Here is a 22,990-nt window from a genome sequence, read left to right as displayed (position 1 = left end):
TAACAGTGCTCACTATGCTGTTAGTCAACCCTGGAAGGGGCATGTTTCCAAAAGTGAAACTAAGACCAAATCCCGATAAATTCCAGGCAGCCAGCTTGAATAAAGCCTTTGCTCACACAGAAACTGTGAGTCTAGCTTCTTCATGTTTGAGGCATAAAACATAACGGAAGGTTTTTTTGAGTTGGGGTGGTTCTTGCAATCAGGAAGGGATGGAAGGCCAGAGCAGGGGAGGCCTAAATGTTCCTTGTCAGGCTGGATGAGTGCTCCTGCTCCTCCTGTCCCCACAAGGAAAGTGAAACAAACTGGCTCCTCTTTGGGCCTCTTACACATTCAGGCCATTTGTTAAAATAGCAGTCGTGACCCAATGATGTAATCAGAACCTAATCTGTATATTTAAAGAAGGACCCTGCCAGTGTCAGGCAGGTTTTATCACCACCTCCTCAGAAAGGCAGGTAATAGTAGAAAACTGCAGGAAGGGAGTACAATGATGATGGGTAAGTCTCCCAACTAATTTTAACTGCCTGTTTCGGCCAGGAGATAGAGTTACAATCACCCCTTAACTTTCTTGGCTAAACGACCCTGGTTCAGACTCTTAAATGGAATCCTGATCTATATTTTCCAGCTCTACTGCTCTATGAATTTAATCCCTTGAGAGTTACTTTTAAATGAATAGAAGCATTTTTAAAATGTTTCCCTAAAATCCTCCTGTGGCAGCAGTGCCAGAAAAAGTTAGCATAAATGGTCAATATCTGACTAAGGAACACACTCCAAAAGGTCACAGTATTATATGCCTATATCTACTTGAAGAATTGCTTTAAAACCACCCTGAATGATGCTGTAATGGCTTGCAAAATGATCTTACCCATATTATATCTGGCTCTTGTACAGGATGTTCGCTTTAAAATTTCATAAACCTGTAAAGAATAAAAAAAGTCAAAGATCACAACTAGAGCACATCTACAGAGAGAGCAGTGATGTCCCAAACTGCTACCCATGGACCTCAAACCACCATTGGACCCCAGGCAATTGAACCCGAAGTAAGAATAAATGTCTTATCAAGCTCCCACAAACAGCAATGAGCTAATGACCAGGTAGGTGTTTTTTTTAAAAAGTGATGTTGGTCGAGGGATAGTATTGGCAGGGCAGAGGGGAGAACTCACATGCTCTTCTTTGGAATGGTGCTACGGGATCTTTAAGATCCAGCTGAGATGGCAGATGGGGTCTCAGTTTGAGCGTCAAGGTCCCAGAATGCTTAGAAGTATATGTAAATGAACAACTTGTGCAGGTTCTCAGCTTTTGTGCTACATTACACTTTTTACCTTCAAAGGCATGGACACATGGGAACCTGTGTGCACTGAAACTCTTAAAGAGAAACAGACTTGTGCAGCTTTTTTGTCGAGATGCTTTTTAGTGCAGCCGGGTGGGGGAGGGGTTTAAATTTGTTTCAATAATTTTGAATTAATATGTATTTTTGGAACAATTTTTATTTACCAATTACAGTGAATTTGTTTTTAAACATCTCAAAATAATAACCCATTGTTAATTGCTATGTCACCAGGAGCATACATAGGATTTCAGGAGAGCAGGAACAGAGAAGAAGGAAGAAGAATACTTCCAATGTAAGCTCTCACAGCAGCTCATGGGACCACTTTACCAGGGGTGTCAAACTCAATTTACATGGTGGGCCTGAGCCATCATCCTGGCAATTGGTGTGAGCTACATTCAGCAAAAGTTATTTGGACACAGGGGGAGAAATTGATAAGCTGTCCGCTTGCTTTTTGGACATTAAACAAGTGCAAGGTATACCAATTTCTGGCTGTGAGATTGTGTACCACCGTATTGCTCCACACAGTTTTTAGGGATACCAGGTAGCTGCCTCAACAAAATATAGCGATGGGCACCAATTGGTGCTTTCAGGGACAAAGTCATTAGAAGTGGCTCTACTCCCTACAGTTTGACAGTCTGACTTACTATCCGACTGCGGGTTGCATTGTCGAAAAAGGTTTCCTTATTCGTTATGTTGTACCTGTAAAAAAAAGAGACACATTTAATTGTTCGTGCATTTCCTCACCCGCTTCCACTTTGCTTCATACCCCATGAGCAGCAGAATCTTCAGGCATACTCTTTGGAACCCCCTGCTAAACTGCTGAATCTCTCCATTAAAAGCCTTTTCAACCAAGCTTTTGCTCCAGCCCTCATCCTATACTCCACTGTCCACCTTTATTGCTTCTATTTTCGTTTCATCTCACCTATATAAATTGCCTTGCATTATTTTCTGCATTATCATTACAACGACAACAGTTGCACATTAAAGATATGTGAGCGGAGTGGGATGAATTTCCACCAATGTTCTCCTTCTCGTCCAGTGTAATTTAGGCAAGGGAACCCCGGAAAAATGGGATAATCGGCGATGAGTGGGAGGATTCTCACAGAAATTCATGCCCATTACATAATGCTAGGTCTTGTTATCGTTAGCAACATGGGGCATTCCCGGAGCGTCACAAATGATGCAGACCCAAATACTGCAGCCCTGTCCCATCTCACAGCAATACAGGCAGCACAAGAGCCCAGGTAGACTTTTCAGTTCCTTCTCTTCCAAACCTTTATCGCCCTTCTTCCCAATATCTTTTGGAAGAGATAGAATCATGTACTCTTCTATGGTTCCATCTCATCAAAGCATTAATATATTTAATTGAATAAATATTTGAAAAAGAAAAAAATTAAAAGGGTACGAGGAGAGAGAATGGGACAAAGTAGAGAGCCCTTTCAAAAGGTAACATATGGATGGGCTCTAAAATAATATGATTGTACGATTCTATCCTATCCTTTACATATTAAATTAAACCCATTTTGCCTTTGATTAAATGAAGGCCAATTGTTTCATACAAATGCAATTTTAATAGCTAGAGACAATTAATAACCCCACCAAGTCAACAGTGCACTGAGAATTATTTTCATGTGGCAGATGATACTTAAAACAAGTTACTAACTATTTGGCACTGCAATGATCATTCTCTTGTGTTTCTCCAACCTTTGATGTATACATCAGGACCTCTAAAAGTTAGTAATAACAAACATTATTAACTTTATGTGCTTTCCAAGATGATGCATTTTTGTGTGAACTACTTACAAATGGATCTTGTCTCTGGTGAAGGGGTGCGACAGGTGCTTGCTTGTCAGGGTCGACTGTCCAACTTTAGGCTGTAAAGGCTTTGTAAACTTCTGCCAGATTGAATTCACTTTTGCTGTGATCCCATCCTCCTGTTTGTTTTCAAAAGCCTGAGAAAGAATGAAAGCACAAATGCTCAAATTAATTACAGCCAAATAGGACCATCCAAAATCCTTATAATTTTCCCCAGGGCATGAAGTGCATTTCTTGACCTACCACTTTCTAATAATCTATTACGAAATTAATTTAGAATTTAATTTTTAATTAGTTTCTCCTTGCTCCCTCCAAACACATTTGAGAACATGATTACAATTATGAATAACCCTTTCACAAGCTGGAAATTTCATTTTGAAAAATATATACCTAGTAAAATAAAGCATCAACATTCACATTTCAACTGAATTGCATATTTCACCAATGAGAATACCAATAGGAAACATTAATTAAAGTAAACCAGAAATCAGCTTTTCTAATGATAGATTGCAGCATTTAAAACTAAGCAGATTTCAGTAAATGGCCAAGATTGTTGAAAATGTTTAGGTAGTCTGTTTTATCATTAACACAGGAAAAAATATAAGGACGGTGTTGTATTATTTTGAATAAGACTATATCTTGCTATGAATATAAAGTGAAGAAGCTCAACTTCTTTGGCTGTAGTTAGCATTTCATGTTCTGAGATTTGAAACAGGATGTCTCATCATCCTTACAGGTTCAGCTAAATGAGTGCCTGCAACACAGAACCACTTAGCACATATTGGGAATTAAGGTGCAGAATCAGAGCCTCATACAGAGGTCACAGCCTCACAAAACACCCCTTAAATCTCAATTTCCATTGCCTGATGGATTTAATCCAATATCACCAATGTGTAAATAATTCCATATTGCTACTGTCCTGCAGGCCCCCACCTGCCAAGAATGAGGGGCATATTAATTTTGTTATATGAACATTCATTTCAAAACTTGCTGGGAAGAAGAAAAGGCCTGTTACAAGGGCTGCCAGACACTTAGCTGAAAAGTATTTACATACTAACAGACAGTGCTTGGAGGGACAAAAGGGCTATTCCCTGCTCCAATTTAACCCACAATGGACTTTGAGCACCAGGTATTGCGTGTAAGAAGAGACATTCCAGGGTCAGCTAAAACAAGAGGATCCACAAACAGACATGGTCAGACCAGATAGTCACATGACTAACCTGCTTGGCAACCTGGGTTTTTCTGAATTGTACAAAGAGTTTGAACAGAGAAAGACTGTTTGCTCCTAGAGTGAGCAGACCTCTCCTGTCTGCTCTCATCTCTTTCTCATAAGCCTCTGGACCCACTGCGGACACATGAACTTCAAGAGAGAAAAGTCTCCTACATCAAACAAGGTTTAAGAAAAATACTGGGCCCCAATTAAAAGCAAGACCTACCTACAATCAAGGACTTTACAGCCAGCTCGAAGGACAGTAACCAGAACCATCTTCAGATATTCCCTCAAACTTTTCCACTTTATTTCTTCTGCTCTTTTCTGTCTCTATCTGCATGTGTGTATCGCGTATGCATGCTCGCATGGGTGCGCTGCGTATCTGTAGGTCTTAACCGAATTAGAGTTTAAGTTTAATAAAGTTCAACCTTTTTCTTTAAACCTAAGAAAACCTGTTTGGCTAGTTTCTTTGCCTTATAATTGGAAGTTAGTGAACAAGGATTCACTAAGGGGGAGCTAAAAAAACAGTGTGTTTAAAATTAAACCCTGTTACGGTAAGACCAGGTGAAGGCTGAGAGGGAACCCTAGACCCCTTTCTCACCTGGTCGTAACACTACTTAGTTACTGACAGCTTTACTGTTCAGCTGTCTATGAATCCACTGTGTAAGCTGCCATCTATTTAGAGAGCTGCCTTACATGAAGATAACATTATTCAAAAGCTTGATCTCAAAACACAAATCCTGACTTGTAAATATATCGCCATTCCTTCACTGCCACTGGGTCAAAATACTGGAACTCCCACCCTAACAGCACTGTGGGTGTACCTACACCACATGGACTGCATTGGTTCAAGAAGGCAACTCACCACCACCTTCTCAAGGGCAATTAGGGATGGGCAATAAATGCTGGCCTTGCCAGCAGTGCTCACATCCCAAGAACAAATGAAATAAAGCTCTTTTTGTAATTTTGGTCTATTCAAGTTAGTTACCTTGAGTCTGCTTATATATTTATTAATTAGATTGAAAACAGGCAAATCGAACAGCACAATGAAGCAGAATTAGGGAGGAACATACAAAAGTACTGAAGCAGAAAACACCGCTTAGCCAATTAGTCCAAAATAAGGTGACTAAATCAGGTAGCCCCCTTCTACAGGCACTACGATGGTGATACTAGATTAAACCACACCCATTGCTCCTGATACAGCCAGCACACCAACTTTGTGCTATCTGCTAATTTAAATAATAGTGGCAAACAGCCATGATCTAGTTGAATGGTGCAGCAGGCTCAAGGGGCTGAAGGGCCTACTCCTGCTGCTATTTCCTATGTTCCTAGCCCAGTGCTAAACACACTGGACAGAATTTTACACAGCCCCTCACCCCCCCCCCCCCAAAAGAGCGGGCTGGTGGGGGGGAGGTGGGGCGTAAAATAGATTGGGAGGCTGGGGGGCCCTACCCGAACTGCTCCCGCCTCTGCTACCAATTTACACGAAGCAGCAGTGGTGAGAAATGGCCCGCCCACCGTAGGCCAATCAAGGCCTGTAAGTGGCCAATTAACTGCCACTTAAGGGCCTCCGCCCACCACCATGGGTATTTTACGTTTGGCTGGCGGGCAGCTGAGGCCTCAGAAAACCCACCTGGCACCCTGTGACCCTTGGAGGGCCACCCCCGAAGCCCCAACCCCCGCTCCCACCAACGCACAATATGCACCCTGCCCCCCCCCAACCGATCCCCATGGCCTCGCTGTAGCACAACCGATTGCCCCCGGCGAGGACCTAAAAACATTCCTCTGTTCTGGGGCCATCCGTCATCTTCCTCCTGCAGCCGGGTGTAGTCCCAGCAGTGGCCACTGCTCCCGGTGGCACTGCTGGGACTATGAGCTGTGGCACGCTGATTGGCTGGTAGCTCCTCTAGGCAGGACTTCCTGCCTCAATGAGGTAGAAGTCCCGCTCAAGACCAATTAAGGGCCTAGGGACCATAAAATCCGGTCTGGATCCCCACGCCCGGCAGGGGTAGGATCTCCACCAACTTTTCAGCCGGTGGACGGCTCCCACCGCCCGCCCACCGTAGCCCACTGTTTGGTGGCTCCACGCTCAGCAGGGGGCCCAATTTCGTACAGGGCTAGCATTACTGCACCATTTAAGGCCAGCCTGCATCACTTAAAGGGGAGGTGCACTCTGGCTGCAGCAGGTGGTGGAAGTGGCTGGGAAAGAATAAGCGACCTGGAAGAAAAGTGACTAATGGCACATAGTGGAGAGACCGTGTTCCCAGGTTCTCAGAATCCCTGCTGGAGGCCTTGGTGTAGGAGCTAGAGAGGAGGAGAGAGTTCCTCTATCCAGAAGACAAACATTGAGAAGGCAGTTGGACCAGACTGCCATCACAGTCAATGCCAGGGGTCCAGTCCTGAGGATGTGGATGCAGTGCCCCAAGACATTCAATGATCTCATATGAGTAGTCAAAGCCAGTGAAACATCTTCAAATGTCATATCCTACCAACTGAACCATTAGCCTCAATGCTCAATTCACCACAACCCCATCACTCACCTACCAACAATCTCTATCAATTGGGACTCATACCTAACATTCATAGCTTCACCTCATCCTCACATAATTAGCACTGCTGCAAGCCTCACACCTGCATCTCACAGCTCCCGCACACTTCCAGCTATTCAACCATGATAGCAACTTCACCCAAGCGCATTGTAATGCACTCACTGACACACATCTCGCTCTCTTGCAGGACAAGGTGGTGCTTTAGCGGAGGCAGCAGCACCTATGCTGGTGGAACAGGCATGGATGCCTGTCCTTAATTGAAATGGAGGAGACGGACCTCATCATTATTGGTGTGGCCAAGACTCATGGCACGACCTGTGGCAGGCTGAAACTATCGAAGATGATGGTATCCTCATACCTCTTTCTCACGTTCCACTTCCCCCTCATCCCACAATCTCCTGATTTACAAGCTGCAGGTGGTGTAAGCATGCACCTCTTGCTCTCCCCCCCACCACCCCCACAACCTCTCACCGGAACCCTACCCTTTTCCCTTTCTCCTTTCAGATATCCAAGAACTGCAACCTGACCAGGCAGTGGTGGAAGAGCAGGAAGACAGTGATGAAGAAGGAACACCGTAACTCACTCTCGCTCTCACACTCGCAGAGACGAGCTCAGATACTGGCACTGTGCATACTTTAGAGGATAGCTTAGAAGTGGGACCTGTACATGGTGACATACTGGGCATGAGAGGCCTGCAGGAGACAAGGGTCACAGAGGTGCCAGCTCTTGGAGGGCGAGGCTGCATGAGTTTTGCTGCAGAGGACTCAGATGAGCAGTTCAATGGGGTAGCCTGCAGAAGAAGGCTGATGGATTGGCTCACTGAAATGCTTGATGCACTGGCAGGCCTGCCAGAAACCTGCAGTCAATGTCAAGGAGCATGGAGGAGGCCAGCACCAACTAAGCACCAGGTTTCGCATGGAGCTTGGAGCCCATCTTCTCAGGATTGAACTGGTGGCCAACTCCATGAGAACACTTCTTTGATTGGTTAAGAAAGTAAGAGCCAATGGAATCCAGGGTAATTTGGCAAATTGGATTCAAAATTGGCTTAGTGGAAGGAGGCAGAGGGTGATGGTCGAGGGTGGTTTTTGCAAATGGAAGCATGTGACAAGTGGGGTACCGCAGGGATTGGTGCTGGGACCCTTACTGTTTGTAGAGAATGTACAATGGATGGTAGGACCCTAGGGAGTACAGAGGGTCAGTGGACCTTGGGGTGCTTGTCCATAGATCACTGAAGGCAGCAGCATAGGTAGATAAGGTGGTTAAGAAGGCATACGGGATATTTGCCTTTATTAGCCGAGGCATAGAATATAAAAGCAGGGAGGTTATGATGGAGCTGTATGAAACGCTGGTTAAGCCACAGCTGGAGTACTGTGTACAGTTCTGGTCACCACACTATAGGAAGGATGTGATTGCACTGGAGAGGGTGCAGAGGAGATTCACCAGGATGTTGCCTGGGCTGGAGCGTTTCAGTTATGAAGACAGACTGGATAGGCTGGGGTTGTTTTCCTTGGAGCGGAGAAGGCTGAAGGGAGGACCTGATTGAGGTATACAAAATTATGAGGGACATTGATAGGATAGATAGGAAGAAACTTTTTCTCTTAGCGGAGGTGTCAATAACTAGGGGGCATAGATTTAAGGTAAGGGAAAGGTTTAGAGCAGAGTTGAGGAAAAAAATTTTCACTCAGAGGGTGGTTGGAATCTGGAACACACTGCCTGAAGAGATGGTAGAGGCAGGAACCCTCACAACATCTAAGAAGTATTTAGATGAGCACCTGAAACGCCATAACATACAAGGCTACGGGCCAAATGCGGGGAAGTGGGATCAGTTTTGGATGGGTGCTTGATGGTTGTTGCAGGTACGTTGGGCCGAAGGGCCAGTTTCTGTGCTGTACAACTCTCTGACTCTATGACTCTATGACTTGCAGGCTCATCCATGATGTAATGTCTGATGACTATTGTCTCAGTTGCCATTGCAACACAAGCAGAAGCCACCCAATGTCTGGATGCTGCAGTGGAAACACAGATTGAAGTCACATAAGCTCAACTTGCTGCCATGCAACCTCAGACTGCTCTCAGGAAAGCTCAGACATCATTGCTGCAGATACCAGTGCTCAAAGGCGCTTGGAGGGTGTCACAGTAGTCCAGCAATCTGTCCTCCAACAGATTACGAGGATTGTTGAGGTGCCCGGGGGAGTGGCAGTAGCTGCAAGGAGCACAAACCTTCTATCCTCTCTCAGGATGACAACATTCATCCTCCCACCACTGCCACTCTGCCAGTGACCTTGTTGCTGCCTGTCAGTTCGCCAGCCCCAGACCGCTGCTACCCATCCCAAGGTGGTACTGACCGAAGCTGAGCTTTCTAGGCCCAGTACTGGTCAAAGGCATCCTGTAAAGTCATCTGCAGTCTCCCCCCACTGAAAATCAGCAGCCTTTCACCGACCATGTTGCAACCACTGAGGTAGCACTGCGTAGGAGCACAAGGCCAGGCAAAGGCACAAAGAAGACAGACACTAAGACAATGCACAAGGGTGATTAGTTGGCTTTTGTATGCAATATTTGATGGTTTGATTTATAAACTTGTTTTGTGAAGACTTATTTTTGCATTGTGGCCAAGAAGATGCTATGATGACCAGTAACAGAGTGAAGGTAAGGTGTGGGACTGTTGGCGAATTGGGAATTGGGGTTGCATTCACTGGTACTGCAGTCAGATGAGCCAATCACAGACAGCCTGGCTAGAAAGGGAATATGCTGGCTGACTCCACTCTCCTCCTGCTCCTCCACTTTCTCCTCATCCTCTTCCTCCTCAGCTGGTTGCCGTAAAGATGGTAGCAAGTGTTGTGCCCTCATGATGGAGAGGTTGCACAGCATACAGCAGATCATGACAAATCTTGACACCAAGCTCTTCTGAGCACTGCAGGACTCCTCCAGAGCAGTCCAGGCATTGGTCGCCTTCTTTAAGTGCCCCAATGGTCTGCGTAGTGAGTTCTTTTATGTTGTCTGATGCAACATAAATGAGATGCGTGGAGTCCAGTTATGCTGAAGATCTCAAACAGCTTTATTTACATCTAGATTATTATATACAGTACAGAGCCAAATATTTACAGAACCTTACTCTGGGTGTTACATTTACAGAGTGACTCTGGCTCCGAGTCACATGACTGCATCCTGGCACTTAGCTCATTAGAATACTAAGATCTTAAAGGGACATCACTCTTAAAGGCACTCATACGACATCCCCTTTCTTTCCAAAGAAATGTCTTGTAATCTACAAGTAAAAAACACACAAAATTAGATAACATCAAAATTATTTACACATGGATAGAGATTATGAAATTTACAAATGCGGAAGCTGAATAGTCCACAGTTTCGATGGTTTGGCGACTCTTCCAGGTGTGGTTATTGTATAACTTTCTGGGGATGTTATTCTTGGCCGTTTTTGGTTTGCAGACATGTTGTCAATGTGTTGGTTGTTATCCTGTTGTTCCATCACACCCTCAACTGCGGATTGTGTTCTTTCGAGTCTGCTGTGCGCAATTGGAGTATTGCACACTTCTCTTAGTTGGCTACAGTTCCTTCTCAACACCACTCCACTAGGTGTTGTAATCTGATAGGACCCAGGCTCACTGCAAATTTTGGATACCTCTGCGGGTAACCACATTCTCATTGTGGGGTGTATGACCCTAACCATTTGCCCTACGTGCAGCTGAGGTAGTTCTGCCCCCGCATGTCGGCCATGCACCATCTTCATTCTCCCCTGTTTTTTGGACAGTGTCTCCGGCATCTTGGAGAATTTGGTCAAATGATGGCTTGGCAGAGTTGTTGGCACTTGTCTGGCAAACATGACTTCTGCTGGTGATGGTAAGCCCATATCCATAGGTGTAACTCTGAGGTGGAGCATGGCAACACGAACATCTTGATTCATTGTCCTACACTTCAGGATAAGTGATTTGACTGTGTGAACCATTCGCTCGGCAAGAGCATTAGAACAAGGCTAAAGTGATGAGGATATCACATGGTTTACGTGCCATTTGACACACATATCTCTGAAAGGTTTGCCTGTATACTGTGGCCCATTGTCAGAAATTATTTCTTCAAGTGCACCGAATAGACTAAATATGGCACTCAATGGGCTGGATTTTATAAGTTTGCCACTGATCTCGGCGGCGAGCTTCAAAAATGGCAGCCCGCACGCGCGGACCACACGCCAAAAAGCCGCCGCAATCTCAAGTGCGGCGGCTCATTTAAGTAGACGGGACAGGCCACACCCACCCCCCCATCCCCGATCATGTGGAGGGGGCGGGCTGTCTGTCCCCAACAATGGCATCAGTTGCCTGTGCGCAGGCGCTGGCGCCATTTTTAATGTGTTATCAGCCCTACCAGCCCTACTGGCATAACATTAAATGAATACGTTTATTTTGCCCCTCTCTTACCCCCAACAACAATTAAATTAATTATTAGCCCTTCCCCCCCAAAGAAACATTTTCCTTTACCATCCGACCTTAACCCCCGAAACTGCACAAAGTTTAAAATACAACCTGTCCCACCATCCCCTGACCCCGTCTACCCCACTACCCCGCACTGATAAACTTACCTCCTTCTCCCCTCCCCACCAGTGTTGTGCCTCGTTTCCCCGGATGGGGATCTGAAGGCGGGGGAGTGCCGGCTGCCAGCAGGGCTGTCAAGAGATGCTGTAAATATATTTTAAATAATCATTTTTGTTTCTTTGAATATTAAAATTATGGTCCCATCACCCAGCGGTGGGGAGGCCGCCATGGAGCTCGCCACTGCCAGAAAGATCGGGTCAGGCCCTGCTGGGGTTGAGGTCTGTGGTGGGCCTCATCCGGGTCCATCTTCAGACCCCGCCCAACCCACCCCACCACGCATCCCGATGTCGAGGGCTCCTTAAAATCTAGTCTAATGTGTCTGCAATGACCGTGCTCGGTTTCTTTTACCTGTCGGATAATTGGAAATTTGAAGAAATAATCATTGACTAAGATAAAGTCATCTCCATTAACGGAAAAAAGTCAGTGGCAACTTTGGACCAAGGGATTGACGGAATCACGTGAGCATGTAGAGGTTCTTGGTGTTGTTCTGGCTGGTGGCTCTGGCTTGCCTAACATCCTCACTAAACTTTCGATGCACTTGTTGATCCCTGGCCAATAAACAGTGTTTCGTGCCAGTCATCTCGCTTTCTCTATGCCCCTATGGCCTTGGTGAAGTTGTGACAAGATGTCCTGTCAGAGAGCTTTGGGCACAATCACTTGTTTTCCCTTGAAGGTGATGCCTCTCGAGATACCGAGTTCATCTCTATAAGGCCAAAAGTATCTAAGGGTTTCTGGCACCTCTTTTACCGTGTCAGGCCAACCTTCTATGATGACTCTCCACAGTGCCTTCAGTTGTGGATCATTTGCTGTTTCTGATTGCAGTTGGTCACATTTGTGCTGTCAAAATGCAATAACTCAATTTTGAGCACATCTTCCTGCTCAATGTCCATGCTGTCTACTTGTAGATCCAGTGGAACTTCTTCATTCTTGTTCGGGTTTGGCAATCTGCTCAGCGTATCCGAGGTGAACATTTTGGTGCCTGGTTTGTGGCAGACAGCAAAGTCGTACCCCTGTACTTTCACTCTTCTTCTTCTTTGGCCTCCTTGTCTCGGGAGACAATGGGTAAGTGCCTGGAGGTGGTCAGTGGTTTGTGGAGCAGCGCCTGGAGTGGCTATAAAGGCCAATATTAGAGTGACAGACTCTTCCACAGGTGCTGCAGATAAAATTGTTCGGGCCGTTACGCAGTTGGCTCTCCCCTTGCGCTTCTGTCATTTTTCCTGCCAACTGCTAAGTCTCTTCGACTTGCCACACTTTAGCCCCGCCTTTATGGCTGCCCGCCAGCTCTGGCGATCGCTGGCAACTGACTCCCACGACTTGTGATCAATGTCACAGAACTTCATGTTGCGTTTGCAGACGTCTTTAAAGCATGGACGGCTGGTGGGTCTGATACCAGTGACGAGCTCGCTGTACAATGTGTCTTTGGGGATCCTGCCATCTTCCATGCGGCTCACATGGCCAAGCCATCTCAAGCGCCGCTGACTCAATAGGGTGTATAAGCTGGGGATGTTGGCCGCCTTGGAGGACTTCTGTGTTGGAGATACGGTCCTGCCACCTGATGCCAAGGATTCTCCGGAGGCAGCGAAGATGGAATGAATTGAGACGTCGCTCTTGGCTGTGAGATGTTAATGCAGCATCATCAGCAAAGAGGAGTTCCCTGATGAGGACTTTCCGTACTTTGGTCTTCGCTCTTAGACGGGCAAGGTTAAACAACCTGCCACCTGATCTTGCGTGGAGGAAAATTCCTTCTTCTGAAGACTTGAACGCATGTGAGAGCAGCAGGGAGAAGAAAATCCCAAACAGTGTGGGCGCGAGAACACAGCCCTGTTTCACGCCACTCAGGATAGGAAAGGGGTCTGATGAGGTGCCGCTATGCTGAATTGTGCCTTTCATATTGTCATGGAATGAGGTGATGATACTTAGTAGCTTTGGTGGACATCCGATCTTTTCTAGTAGTCTGAAGAGACCACATCTGCTGACGAGGTCAAAGGCTTTGGTGAGATCAATGAAAGCAACGTAGAGGGGCATCTGTTGTTCGCGGCATTTCTCCTGTAGCTGGCGAAGGGAGAACAGCATGTCAATGTTCGATCTCTCTGCTCGAAAGCCACACTGTGCCTCAGGGTAGACACACTCGGCCAGCTTCTGGAGCCTGTTTAAAGCGACTCGAGCGAAGACTTTCCCCACTATGCTGAGCAGGGAGATTCCACGGTAGTTGTTGCAGTCCCTGCGGTCACCTTTGTTTTTATAGAGGGTGATGATATTGGCATCGTGCATGTCCTGTGGTACTGCTCCCTCGTCCCAGCACAGGCAAAGCAGTTCGTAGAGTGCTGAGAGTATAGCAGGCTTAGCACTCTTGATTATTTCAGGGGTAATGCCGTCCTTCCCATGGGCTTTTCCGCTGGCTGGAGAATCAATGGCATTACTGAGTTCCAATTTTGTTGGCTGTACGTCCAACTCATCCATGACTGGCAGAGGCTGGGCTGCATTGAGGGCGGTCTCAATGACAACATTTTCCTGGAGTACAGTTCTAGGTAGTGCTCAACCCAGCGGTCCATATGCTGGCGTTGGTCAGTGATTGTGTCCCCTGATTTAGATTTGAGGGAGGGGGCGATCTTCTTGATGGTTGGCCCAAAAGCTCTCTTAATGACAGCAAAGTCGTACCCCTGTACTTTCACTAAAAGTTGTGTATTCGAGGTAGTGCGCTTATCAATGGTTTGCGCCAGATTATGTCCAGTGGTTGTGGTCGGTTTCCACCATGAATCACTTACCGAACAGGTAGGTGTGGAACCTTGTGATCCCAAACACCAGAACAAGTGTTTCACGCTCAATGTTTGAGTAATTGGACTGTGCTGAGGATAAACATTAGGACCTGAATGTAATTGGTTTGCCATCCTGCAGGATACACGCTCCTAGCCCTTTCTGTGAGGCATCGACTTCGAGGATTGTCTTCTTCTTTGGATCATACTACTGCAGGGTACAGGTTTCTGCTGGCAATGCTTGTTTGAGAGACTCAAACATATGCTGATGATCCTTCTGCCATACAAATGGTAAGTCTTTCTTTAAGAGCTCTCTCAGCGATGATGTTTTGTAAGAAAATTTGGAATGGTGCCAAAAAGTTGAAAAATCCAAGACATCTCTGGAGGTCTTCCTTGTCTTGTGGGGTAGGCATATGCCTTACATCTTCAATTTTGCCTGGGTCAGGGCAGATTCGCGACCTGAATAGATGGATCCAAAGAAATTGATCTGACTCACATATACCTGGCACTTCTGGCTGTTAAAAATGAGCCCTTTGCAATGAGCTACTGCCATCAGTGAATGGAGATTTCAATCACATTCTTCTTTGGTTTTGCCCAATACTGCAATGTCATCGGCATATACATACAGGCACAACTTTCTATAATTCTGTCCATGTGCTGCTGAAACAGATCTGAAAGAGATTGACAGATAATCCGAAGGGTAGTCTCTGGAAGCAGTATTTTCCAACTGGTGTTCTGAAGGTGTTGACTTCTTGAGATTCCTTAGTTTGGTGTACTGACCAATATCCATGTTTAGCACCCAACTTGGAGAAGAATTTGGCTCCTGTGAACTTGAGATTCAATTGCTCTAACATCGGAATCTTGTCGGGACACCTTTTAGGGACAGGTTTAGACACGTCAGATCCAGAAACACCCTGATTGCTCCATCCTTCTTCAGTACGCATGTGATTGAGGTGCACCTGTCTGTGTGATGATGCACATGACGGATGATGCCATTGCGTTCCATGTCATCTAACTCGCGCTTAAGCTTTTCTTATATGTGCACGCTGCACTTTCCAGGGATTGATTGATGGAATTTCATCCTCTCTGAGGTGCAGTACGGCATCACCTTTGAAATCTCCTATGGCGTCGAACCTGTCCGGGTACATTTGTTGTAGGTCGTGGACTGACTCGATGCGGGTACTCTTGGTCTCTTCTGCTGTAATGGGTACCTTGGTGACCTCGTGGATGGTCATGATGTTGAAGATCCTTACACGCAGGTAGTTCTGCCACTGCTGGTCCGCTCGTGTCTACAACGTAGAATGTTTGTGGTTCTCCTGCCAACTTGCCATCGCTGCATTGCATTATCAGTGTGCTACCCCACAGCAAGGAATGGGTGACCCATTGTATGCAGATAACTTAGCAGTTGTCAGTTGTATCATTGATTTCCAAGGACTCCACTGCATATCTTGAAATATTCAGACTGGTAGGATATATGCACTAGCGCCAGTGTCAATCTTGGCCCTGAGTGTATGTTTGCCAGATTTCTTTGGGCACTTGATGTTATTATTGATGAAAGCTTCCAGTTGTTTGACTTCATCAACGTGATGTGTCAGGTTCACAATGTGGAACGCCTGTTTGTCTTCTGGCTGAGAATTACTCCTCGTTGAGTCTTGTCTCAGGTCTGTTCCGCTGTGGACATTGTGTATTGACTTACATTTGTGCAAGTCTCTGGCACTTTCCTTGCTGTTGTTGCCCTGTTTGCGTCCTGCTGTGACTTCTGGCCGTGTCTTTGGAGCCAGATTTCTTGTAGAGGCAGGCCCAGTGTCCTTTTGCACCGTATGCCTTGTACAGGTCACGAAATGCAGGGCAATTTCACCATGAGCGGGTTAAACCACACTTACCACACAGCTTGCTTGCTCTTTTCAACCTGGTTATGATGCCAATGCTGTTGGCTGCACCTAGTGCTTGCAGGTGATGTTGTCCAGCTACGATGGCTTTGTATTTCCTGCCATCTTGCAGCAGTGCATCGATGTTATGACCTTTCTTTCTCCCCCCAAGAGGTCTTTCTGAATCGCTTCAATGGGTGTCGATACAATCACTAGCTCCATTATTCGGTCCAACGGCTCAGTTTCTGAGAAGTCTCATTAGTTGCCCTTAGTACAGCATCTACTGAAGAACTGGTCTATTGATTCCCATGGCTGTTGCCTGTAGGACATCAATTCCAGGCGGTGAATTCTAAAATTCACTCATAGTCAGAACTGATCTTCTAGCACTTTCCATACCTTTGCGGGATCTTTCTGTTTCTCTTCAAATATACCTGAGGTATTGATTCTGTATAATCCCTCATTTCCAATTGCTATTAGTATTTTTAGAGCTTGATTCTCTGGTTCTCCAATTGCTTGATCTGTAAGGCATAACTACGTTCTCTTTTTGAACAGTTGGAACTCAGCTAAGATATCCATGGCCTCCCAGTTCATGCTGGGAAATTTGGTATCCATCTTTCTGCTGTTCTTTTGCTTTAAAACTTGCTGTAAGACTTGTTCTATGACTCTGTACTATTTTCCCTTTAAGAAACTGTTCTTTAGCTTAGCTGCTTTTATTGATAGGAGCAGGTGTTTGATAGGGTTCTGTGTTTATCTTGCTTCCAGCACTTAAGCCTGTTCTGTTTACACAGCTGTGCAATAGGCAGTTCAATGGGGTTTATTTGCTCGAGTTTTTATGTTGTTCATGCTCGAATGGTTTATGAGTTTTTTACTGTCGCTTCACGAATAGAAGCTCTTATTCATGCTTGAGTGGTTTAATGGTTTTTTAAACTTTGTCAGCATGACTGAAGGCTCTGCGGTGATCCCACGTTTTTTGCTATCGGGTGCCTCCTCTAATGGCGCTGACTTCGCTCAGCCTGGAAGGGGACTCAGGACTTCTCTTTTTTTTTTACACACAGCTTTTGAAAGGAGATCAATTTTTAAACACTTCAAGGCCCTTTCTTTTAAACCAGCAATGACTCACCCGGCTTTATTTACAGCCTGTCATTCTGAGCTCTGTCTTCTGCAGCTTGAGGTAAGTTCCTTTTTTTTACTGTTTGAGCCAGTATTTTTTGAACTTTCTCTCCAGTGGCTGTAGGAAAGTTGTTTTCAGAGCTATTTTACTTGTGGTTTTCAAACCTACACTTAGTCTTCTCACCACAGCCGCCACCATATAATGAGTTATTTTATGTTGTCTTGTGCAACATAAATGAGATGTATGGAATCCAGTTATGCTGAAGATCCCAAACAGGTTTATTTACAGCTGAACGATTATATACAGTACAGAGCTAACTACTTACAGAACCTTACTCTGTGTGTTACAGTTGCAGAGTGACTTTGGCTCTGAGTCACATGACTGTGTCCTGACACTTTTCTCATTGGCATACTAAAATCTTAAAGGGACATCACTCTTAAAGGCAATCATACAACAGTCTGCTTGTTCTCATTTTGTGTGGCAGCATGGCTTTCATTATAGGAATGCTGCCCACATGTGGGTTGTGCACTGGAGTCATGAGCCATGCGGTCAGCAGATAGTCCATCTCAGGGTCGACTTTGCTGCCCGCAAAGTGATGTGCATGCAGCCAATGGCACCCAGCATCATGGGGAAGCCTGGAAGCTTCATGAAACCACATGCTCACTCCACCTGCTTCTCTCTGACAAGAGAGTATGAAATGTACTCAACTCTCTTTGCATATAGACTCTCAGTGACCTCCCTTATACAACAGTGGATGACAAGCTGAGAGATATAAAACGCATAGAAGTTCATGGCCACGATCGCCTTCACAGCCACTGGAAATGCAGTCATCACACTGCTCTGAGATTGCAGTTATGGCTGCAGCAGATGTCAGATTTCAGTGAGGATGTCCTTAGTGAAGCTAAGACATCTGATTTACTATTCCTCGCTGAGGTTCAGGTTGAACACCACAGGCGGCTATGGCCTCCTGCTGAAAGCCCTTCTCCCCCTCCTCCTCCAGTGTGTCACCTTTGTCATTCCCCCTGTTGTGCTTTAAGCCAAGGGGGATGCAAACTACTGAATCCATGTTTAGAAAAAAGTGGTCTGTGTAGAATCCTTGAAGTCACGACAAAGTCCTTCATTACCTGCCACACCAGTCCCTGTAGACTTTAAATAACAGTACAAAGAACCAAACATTTCTAAAAACTCAGCAACAACCAATAGAAATCAAGCAGCAACTAAACTTAAAGTAGTAAATGATCCCTTTAAATAGCATCAGTGGTTGGGGTGGGGAGGGGGGGGGGGGGGGGTGGCAGGGTCCTACCAGCTGCTGAACACATGTTCAGATGCGCATGTTTGAGAGAGAGCATAGGCTGCAGCATTGAGCTCCAGAATGGCAGCACTGGCATCAATTAGCATAACAGGCTGATTAACGTCACAATCTGCCTACTCTGCATACTTCTGGCACGTGCTCCCTGCACCCACCCTAATGCCATTCCTGAGATGGTGTCGCCAGCGCAGCCTGACGCTGTAAATAACAGTGCATGCCGCAGACACCATTTTGGAAGCAAAACGGCACCCTCCGCACCAAACAGCGGGCACTACAGAATTGAATGTTGCAGCCAGAGACACAAAATATTTCTCACTGACCTCAGAGTCATCTTGCAAAAGTTAAGAATGTTATTCCAACCATTCAACCTCGCTTACAAAAGATTGATTGGAGCTCAACCCTGACCTCAGCTTCAAGTCCCACATCCAAGCTTTAACCAAGGTAGCCTATTGTCACTTCTGCAATATCACCCAGCTGTGGCCTTGTACCAGCCCACAAGTGAGTTTGTCAACTCCAGAGGGTTGATTTGAACTGCTTCCCAACTGCAGAGAAATGGGCAGCCAACAGGTCACATTCTGCTTTAAACCCCACCTGATCTCCTTAAAGGAAAGTTGAGGTGGTGTACCATGGCCTTCTGATCCACCCATGCCCGTCTCCTGCCTGGTGGAAAACAGTTAAAATCAGCCCCCGGGTTTGAATTCTCTAGCCCTTCCTCTCCTCAGCTCCAACTTACATAAACTCAAATTCATGCAGAACATTTTCTGCTCACATCATATTCCTACACGCATTTGACTGAATTAAAGAAATCATCTAGGTGTAAATTGTTCATGAAAAAAATATTTTTGGCGACTGCTATAGAGCAGTTAGTCTTACAGACCTCCCTGTGAGAGTTCAACTACATGGTAACAGTCACCACATTTATATAGTCAAGATCCCACATTTATCACCCCAACAACTGACAATTATCTAAAATTGTGGTTTCAGAAGGAACAATTTTTTAAACCAGTGATAAATAAGTAAGTATGTAATAATCCCCAACAGTGACTCCTTCTACAAAAATGTATCATGCTAAGTTTTATCACTTTTAAGTTTTTCATATATTCACAAAAAAAATCAAACGTTTGTCTGCTTTAAGATTTACGTCCCTTTTTGTTACAGAGAAATGTATTTTACACCATTCCACCGGGGCAATGTTATCCTTCTGTCGTTGTGTGGGTGGGGACACATACAAGTAGACTTAGAGGTTCCATCTGAATCAGTAATGTTTTCCCTTCTGCACTCTTTAAGCAGCAACTTGTTCAAATATTCAATGGATTCCACTTTTGTGAGGTTTCTATTACTGTCAGATGTCCTCATAATTTTACTTTAAGACATTTTGTGTGAGAGTTCAGCTATAAAGCCTGCAACACCTGGTACTATTGTCACTTACTGAAGTGCCATGATTCACTCTCACAGAAGTGGCTGTACCATGTATTTGGATGTTTAAGTGTCCCTAAAGCTCCTTATTTAAAGAGTGATTGACATTAGCTGGCCCTGACCCAAGAAGAGGTTGAGAAAATAATAATTGTATCCAGGGCATTGCAAGACTGCTAAACCTAAGCTACAGCCATATAACATAGTCGGAAAATGGTGGAAAATAAAACATTTTTGTTTAAATACTTTATTATATATATATCTTATTATAGCTACAATAACACCCAGCATATGCCGGAGGGGTTTTAATAAAAGTAAGTAAGGAGAAACTGTACTGACGGGACAGTCAGTAATCAGAGGACACAGACTTAAGATAATTTGCAAAAGAACCAGAGGGGAAATGAGAGAGAAAAAAAGTATATGCAACGAGTTATGATCTGGAATGCACTGCCTGAATGGATGGTGGAAGCAGATTCAAAAGCAACTTCCAAAAGGGAATTGGAGATATACTTGACAAGGAAAATTTTGTCGGGCTATGGGAAAAGTGCAGGCCAGTGGGACTAATTGGATAGCTCTTTCAAAGAACTGGCAAAGGCACGATAATCTGAATGACCTCCATCTGTGCTGTAAGATTATATGATTCTATCCAACTCTGAGGTTCTCCACTGAGTGAAAAACTTCTTGGCACTTTAGGTACAGTATTATTGCTACATGCTTATTTTCTGAAACACTTGAAGCACCACAGCATACTTCAGTACTGTATAACCTGATAAGTAAACTGTTACAAGGGGCTGAATTTTCAATAGCTTATGGGGGCGAGTTCAGGTGCGGGCAGGCCCAGAAAATCGCGCACTCTAAAGGCGTCATAGGTTCCCGATGCCTCAGTGACGTGATTAGCTTTTCAAAGGGAGAGTGGGAGGGGGAACCAGCAACCCACACCCCTCCAATTAATTGCTTGCTGAGCTCATTGTGGAGCTCACTAGGAGTATGGGGAGTTAGCAATTTTTAAATGGCAAGAACGGGGAACATGGAGGGTCTCAGACAAATTTGAGCATAGCTGTCGGGAACACAGCAGGGAGCCATTAGTGCTCAATACAGTCGTGTGAAAAGGTTGTATAAAAGGGGAGATTTAAACTCAGTTTCTCTTGCAGCAGCACAGAGTTGCCATCACGAGAGCTGAGAGGCTTGATTTTGTGCGGAGACAGTGTTTGGACTCTTGAGAGGGATGTGAGGCTGCTGGCATCCGTGGCCTGCCTCTAGCCATGCCTGTTTGGTCTGGCTCACTGGAGCTCTTCTTCCACATGGAGGGAAGAGTACAGTTCTCCTGTCCACCACATCCTCGAGCAGGGACTCAAGCGAGGCATCAGAAAAACAAGGGACCACCCAGGAACAGCTGCCCAAGTCACCGCTTGCCCTCTGCTCTCCCTGCTCAAAGAGGGCACAGATTTAAAGTAATGGGTCAGAGAAGCAAAAGCAACATGAGGGAAAAATTTTTCATGCAGCGAGTGGTTAAGGTCTGGAATGCGCTGCCTGAGAGTGTGGTGAAGGCAGGTTCAATTGAGGCATTCAAAAGGGAATTAGACGCTTATACAAAAAGGAAGCATGTGCAGGGTTACAGGGAAAAGACAGGGGAATGACACTAAGTGAATTGCTCTTTTGCAGAGCCGGTGCGGACACAATGGGCCGAATGGACTCCTTCTGTGCTGTAACTGTTCTGTGATTTCTAAAGGCAACGGCAAGCCTAGTCATGGCTGCCGTTGCATTTTAAATGTTGCTTCCTTGCTAAGCTCCTGCCTCCTGCCCATGCCGATGCTACTAATTGGTTGCCAAAATCAGCTCTTGGTCAATTGGTAGCTGACACTTCGAAAATTGCGTTGCATCACTGACAGTGACAGGGTACGGGGTCAGAATCCGGGAATGTTCCAGGCATTAGGTTCCTGACCCCAGAATGGAAATTCAGCCAAAGGTTTCAGTTTTAGCAGAATAAAAAGCACTAAACATTCAGTTCACTCGCATTTGAAAGATAAAGTTCATTGCCCTTTCACATTTGGCACCTGAATTTGATGGAGTGGATGGAACTCACCTCTGTGCTCTCTGTAAAGTTCTACATGAAATTTGTATGCGTAATCTCAAATTGGCTCCTCTTGGGCGTAAACCTGCACCTCAAAATTACTTACAATTCTACAGAAATTGGCAGTGTCACACCAAAAAAGCAGTTGAGAGAATTTTAATGGTGATACTCTTCTCAGTTTCATTTGAAGGACATCATTTGCACAATTAGAGGGAGCTTCACATAACCAGCCAATTCTACACCTAATCTGGGCTATTGGCACATGGTGGAAACATTCCATGAACAAGAGCTCCTATCCCTCATACTGTAAAGGCTAAATGACAAACAAAGTATGAGCTCAATCTTAAGGATTTTGTTGAATTGAGTTCGACGATCTTTAACTCATGTAACTTTTTAGTGTTAAGTGGACCCTCATATGTTGTCATTAACATTCTAAATGTTGAACAAAATCCATGATTGTTCCAGCAGTCTCCTGTTTTAACATAGGTGGGAGTCTGCCAGAATAACTGGAAAATAGGCCAGGACCTTGATATACCAAGAACCAGTCTTTCATCACAGTTTCCCAGTTGGCCTTTTGGAGTTGGAGCTTCCAGTCGCCCCTTACAAGACCATTGTCGTAGGCAAGCATAGGAACTCCAGATATCAGAGTTCTTAGGCCCCAGTCATTCATTAGGATCCAGCAACTGGTAGCGCTGATCCACCTTGTTCAGTGTACTGGCAGACCAAGCGGGTGATGTGGGGACCACCTTGCTGTCCAGACAGGAATAGAGTCATACAGTCATTCACAACACAGAAAATTGTGGCCAGAAGCCCTCTAGAATGCACAGGAAATATATTTTTCTTAATTTTTAAAGCACCCCAGCTGGGGGTGACTGAACCGCGCCTTGGGGGTTGGGGCGGGAGAAGAGGCCCAGGCCTTAGGCTGGGCTTTCCAGTCCTGTTGCAATAATGGTCAACCTA

At 45.3% G+C, this 22,990-nt stretch overlaps 1 protein-coding gene across 1 annotated transcript in view; it reads right to left on the bottom strand.

Moving 5' to 3' along the window:
* Positions 1 to 22,990, bottom strand: part of LOC137384924 (anoctamin-2-like) — a 186,167-nt gene that overhangs the window by 101,502 nt on the left and 61,675 nt on the right. Inside the window, exons 8-10 of the mRNA XM_068059633.1 lie at positions 3,131 to 3,279; positions 1,972 to 2,026; positions 863 to 914 (exon numbers count right to left, since the gene is read on the bottom strand). Of these exons, the coding sequence (XP_067915734.1) occupies positions 863 to 914; positions 1,972 to 2,026; positions 3,131 to 3,279 (256 nt within the window). The remainder of the gene's footprint in view (positions 1 to 862; positions 915 to 1,971; positions 2,027 to 3,130; positions 3,280 to 22,990) is intronic.

The sequence above is a fragment of the Heterodontus francisci genome, chromosome 27 (genome assembly GCF_036365525.1).
Source record: "Heterodontus francisci isolate sHetFra1 chromosome 27, sHetFra1.hap1, whole genome shotgun sequence".
In the NCBI taxonomy this organism is placed as follows: Eukaryota; Metazoa; Chordata; class Chondrichthyes; order Heterodontiformes; family Heterodontidae; genus Heterodontus; species Heterodontus francisci.
The sequence above is the reverse complement of the archived record's forward strand: the minus strand, read 5'-3'. Positions and strand labels throughout refer to the sequence as shown.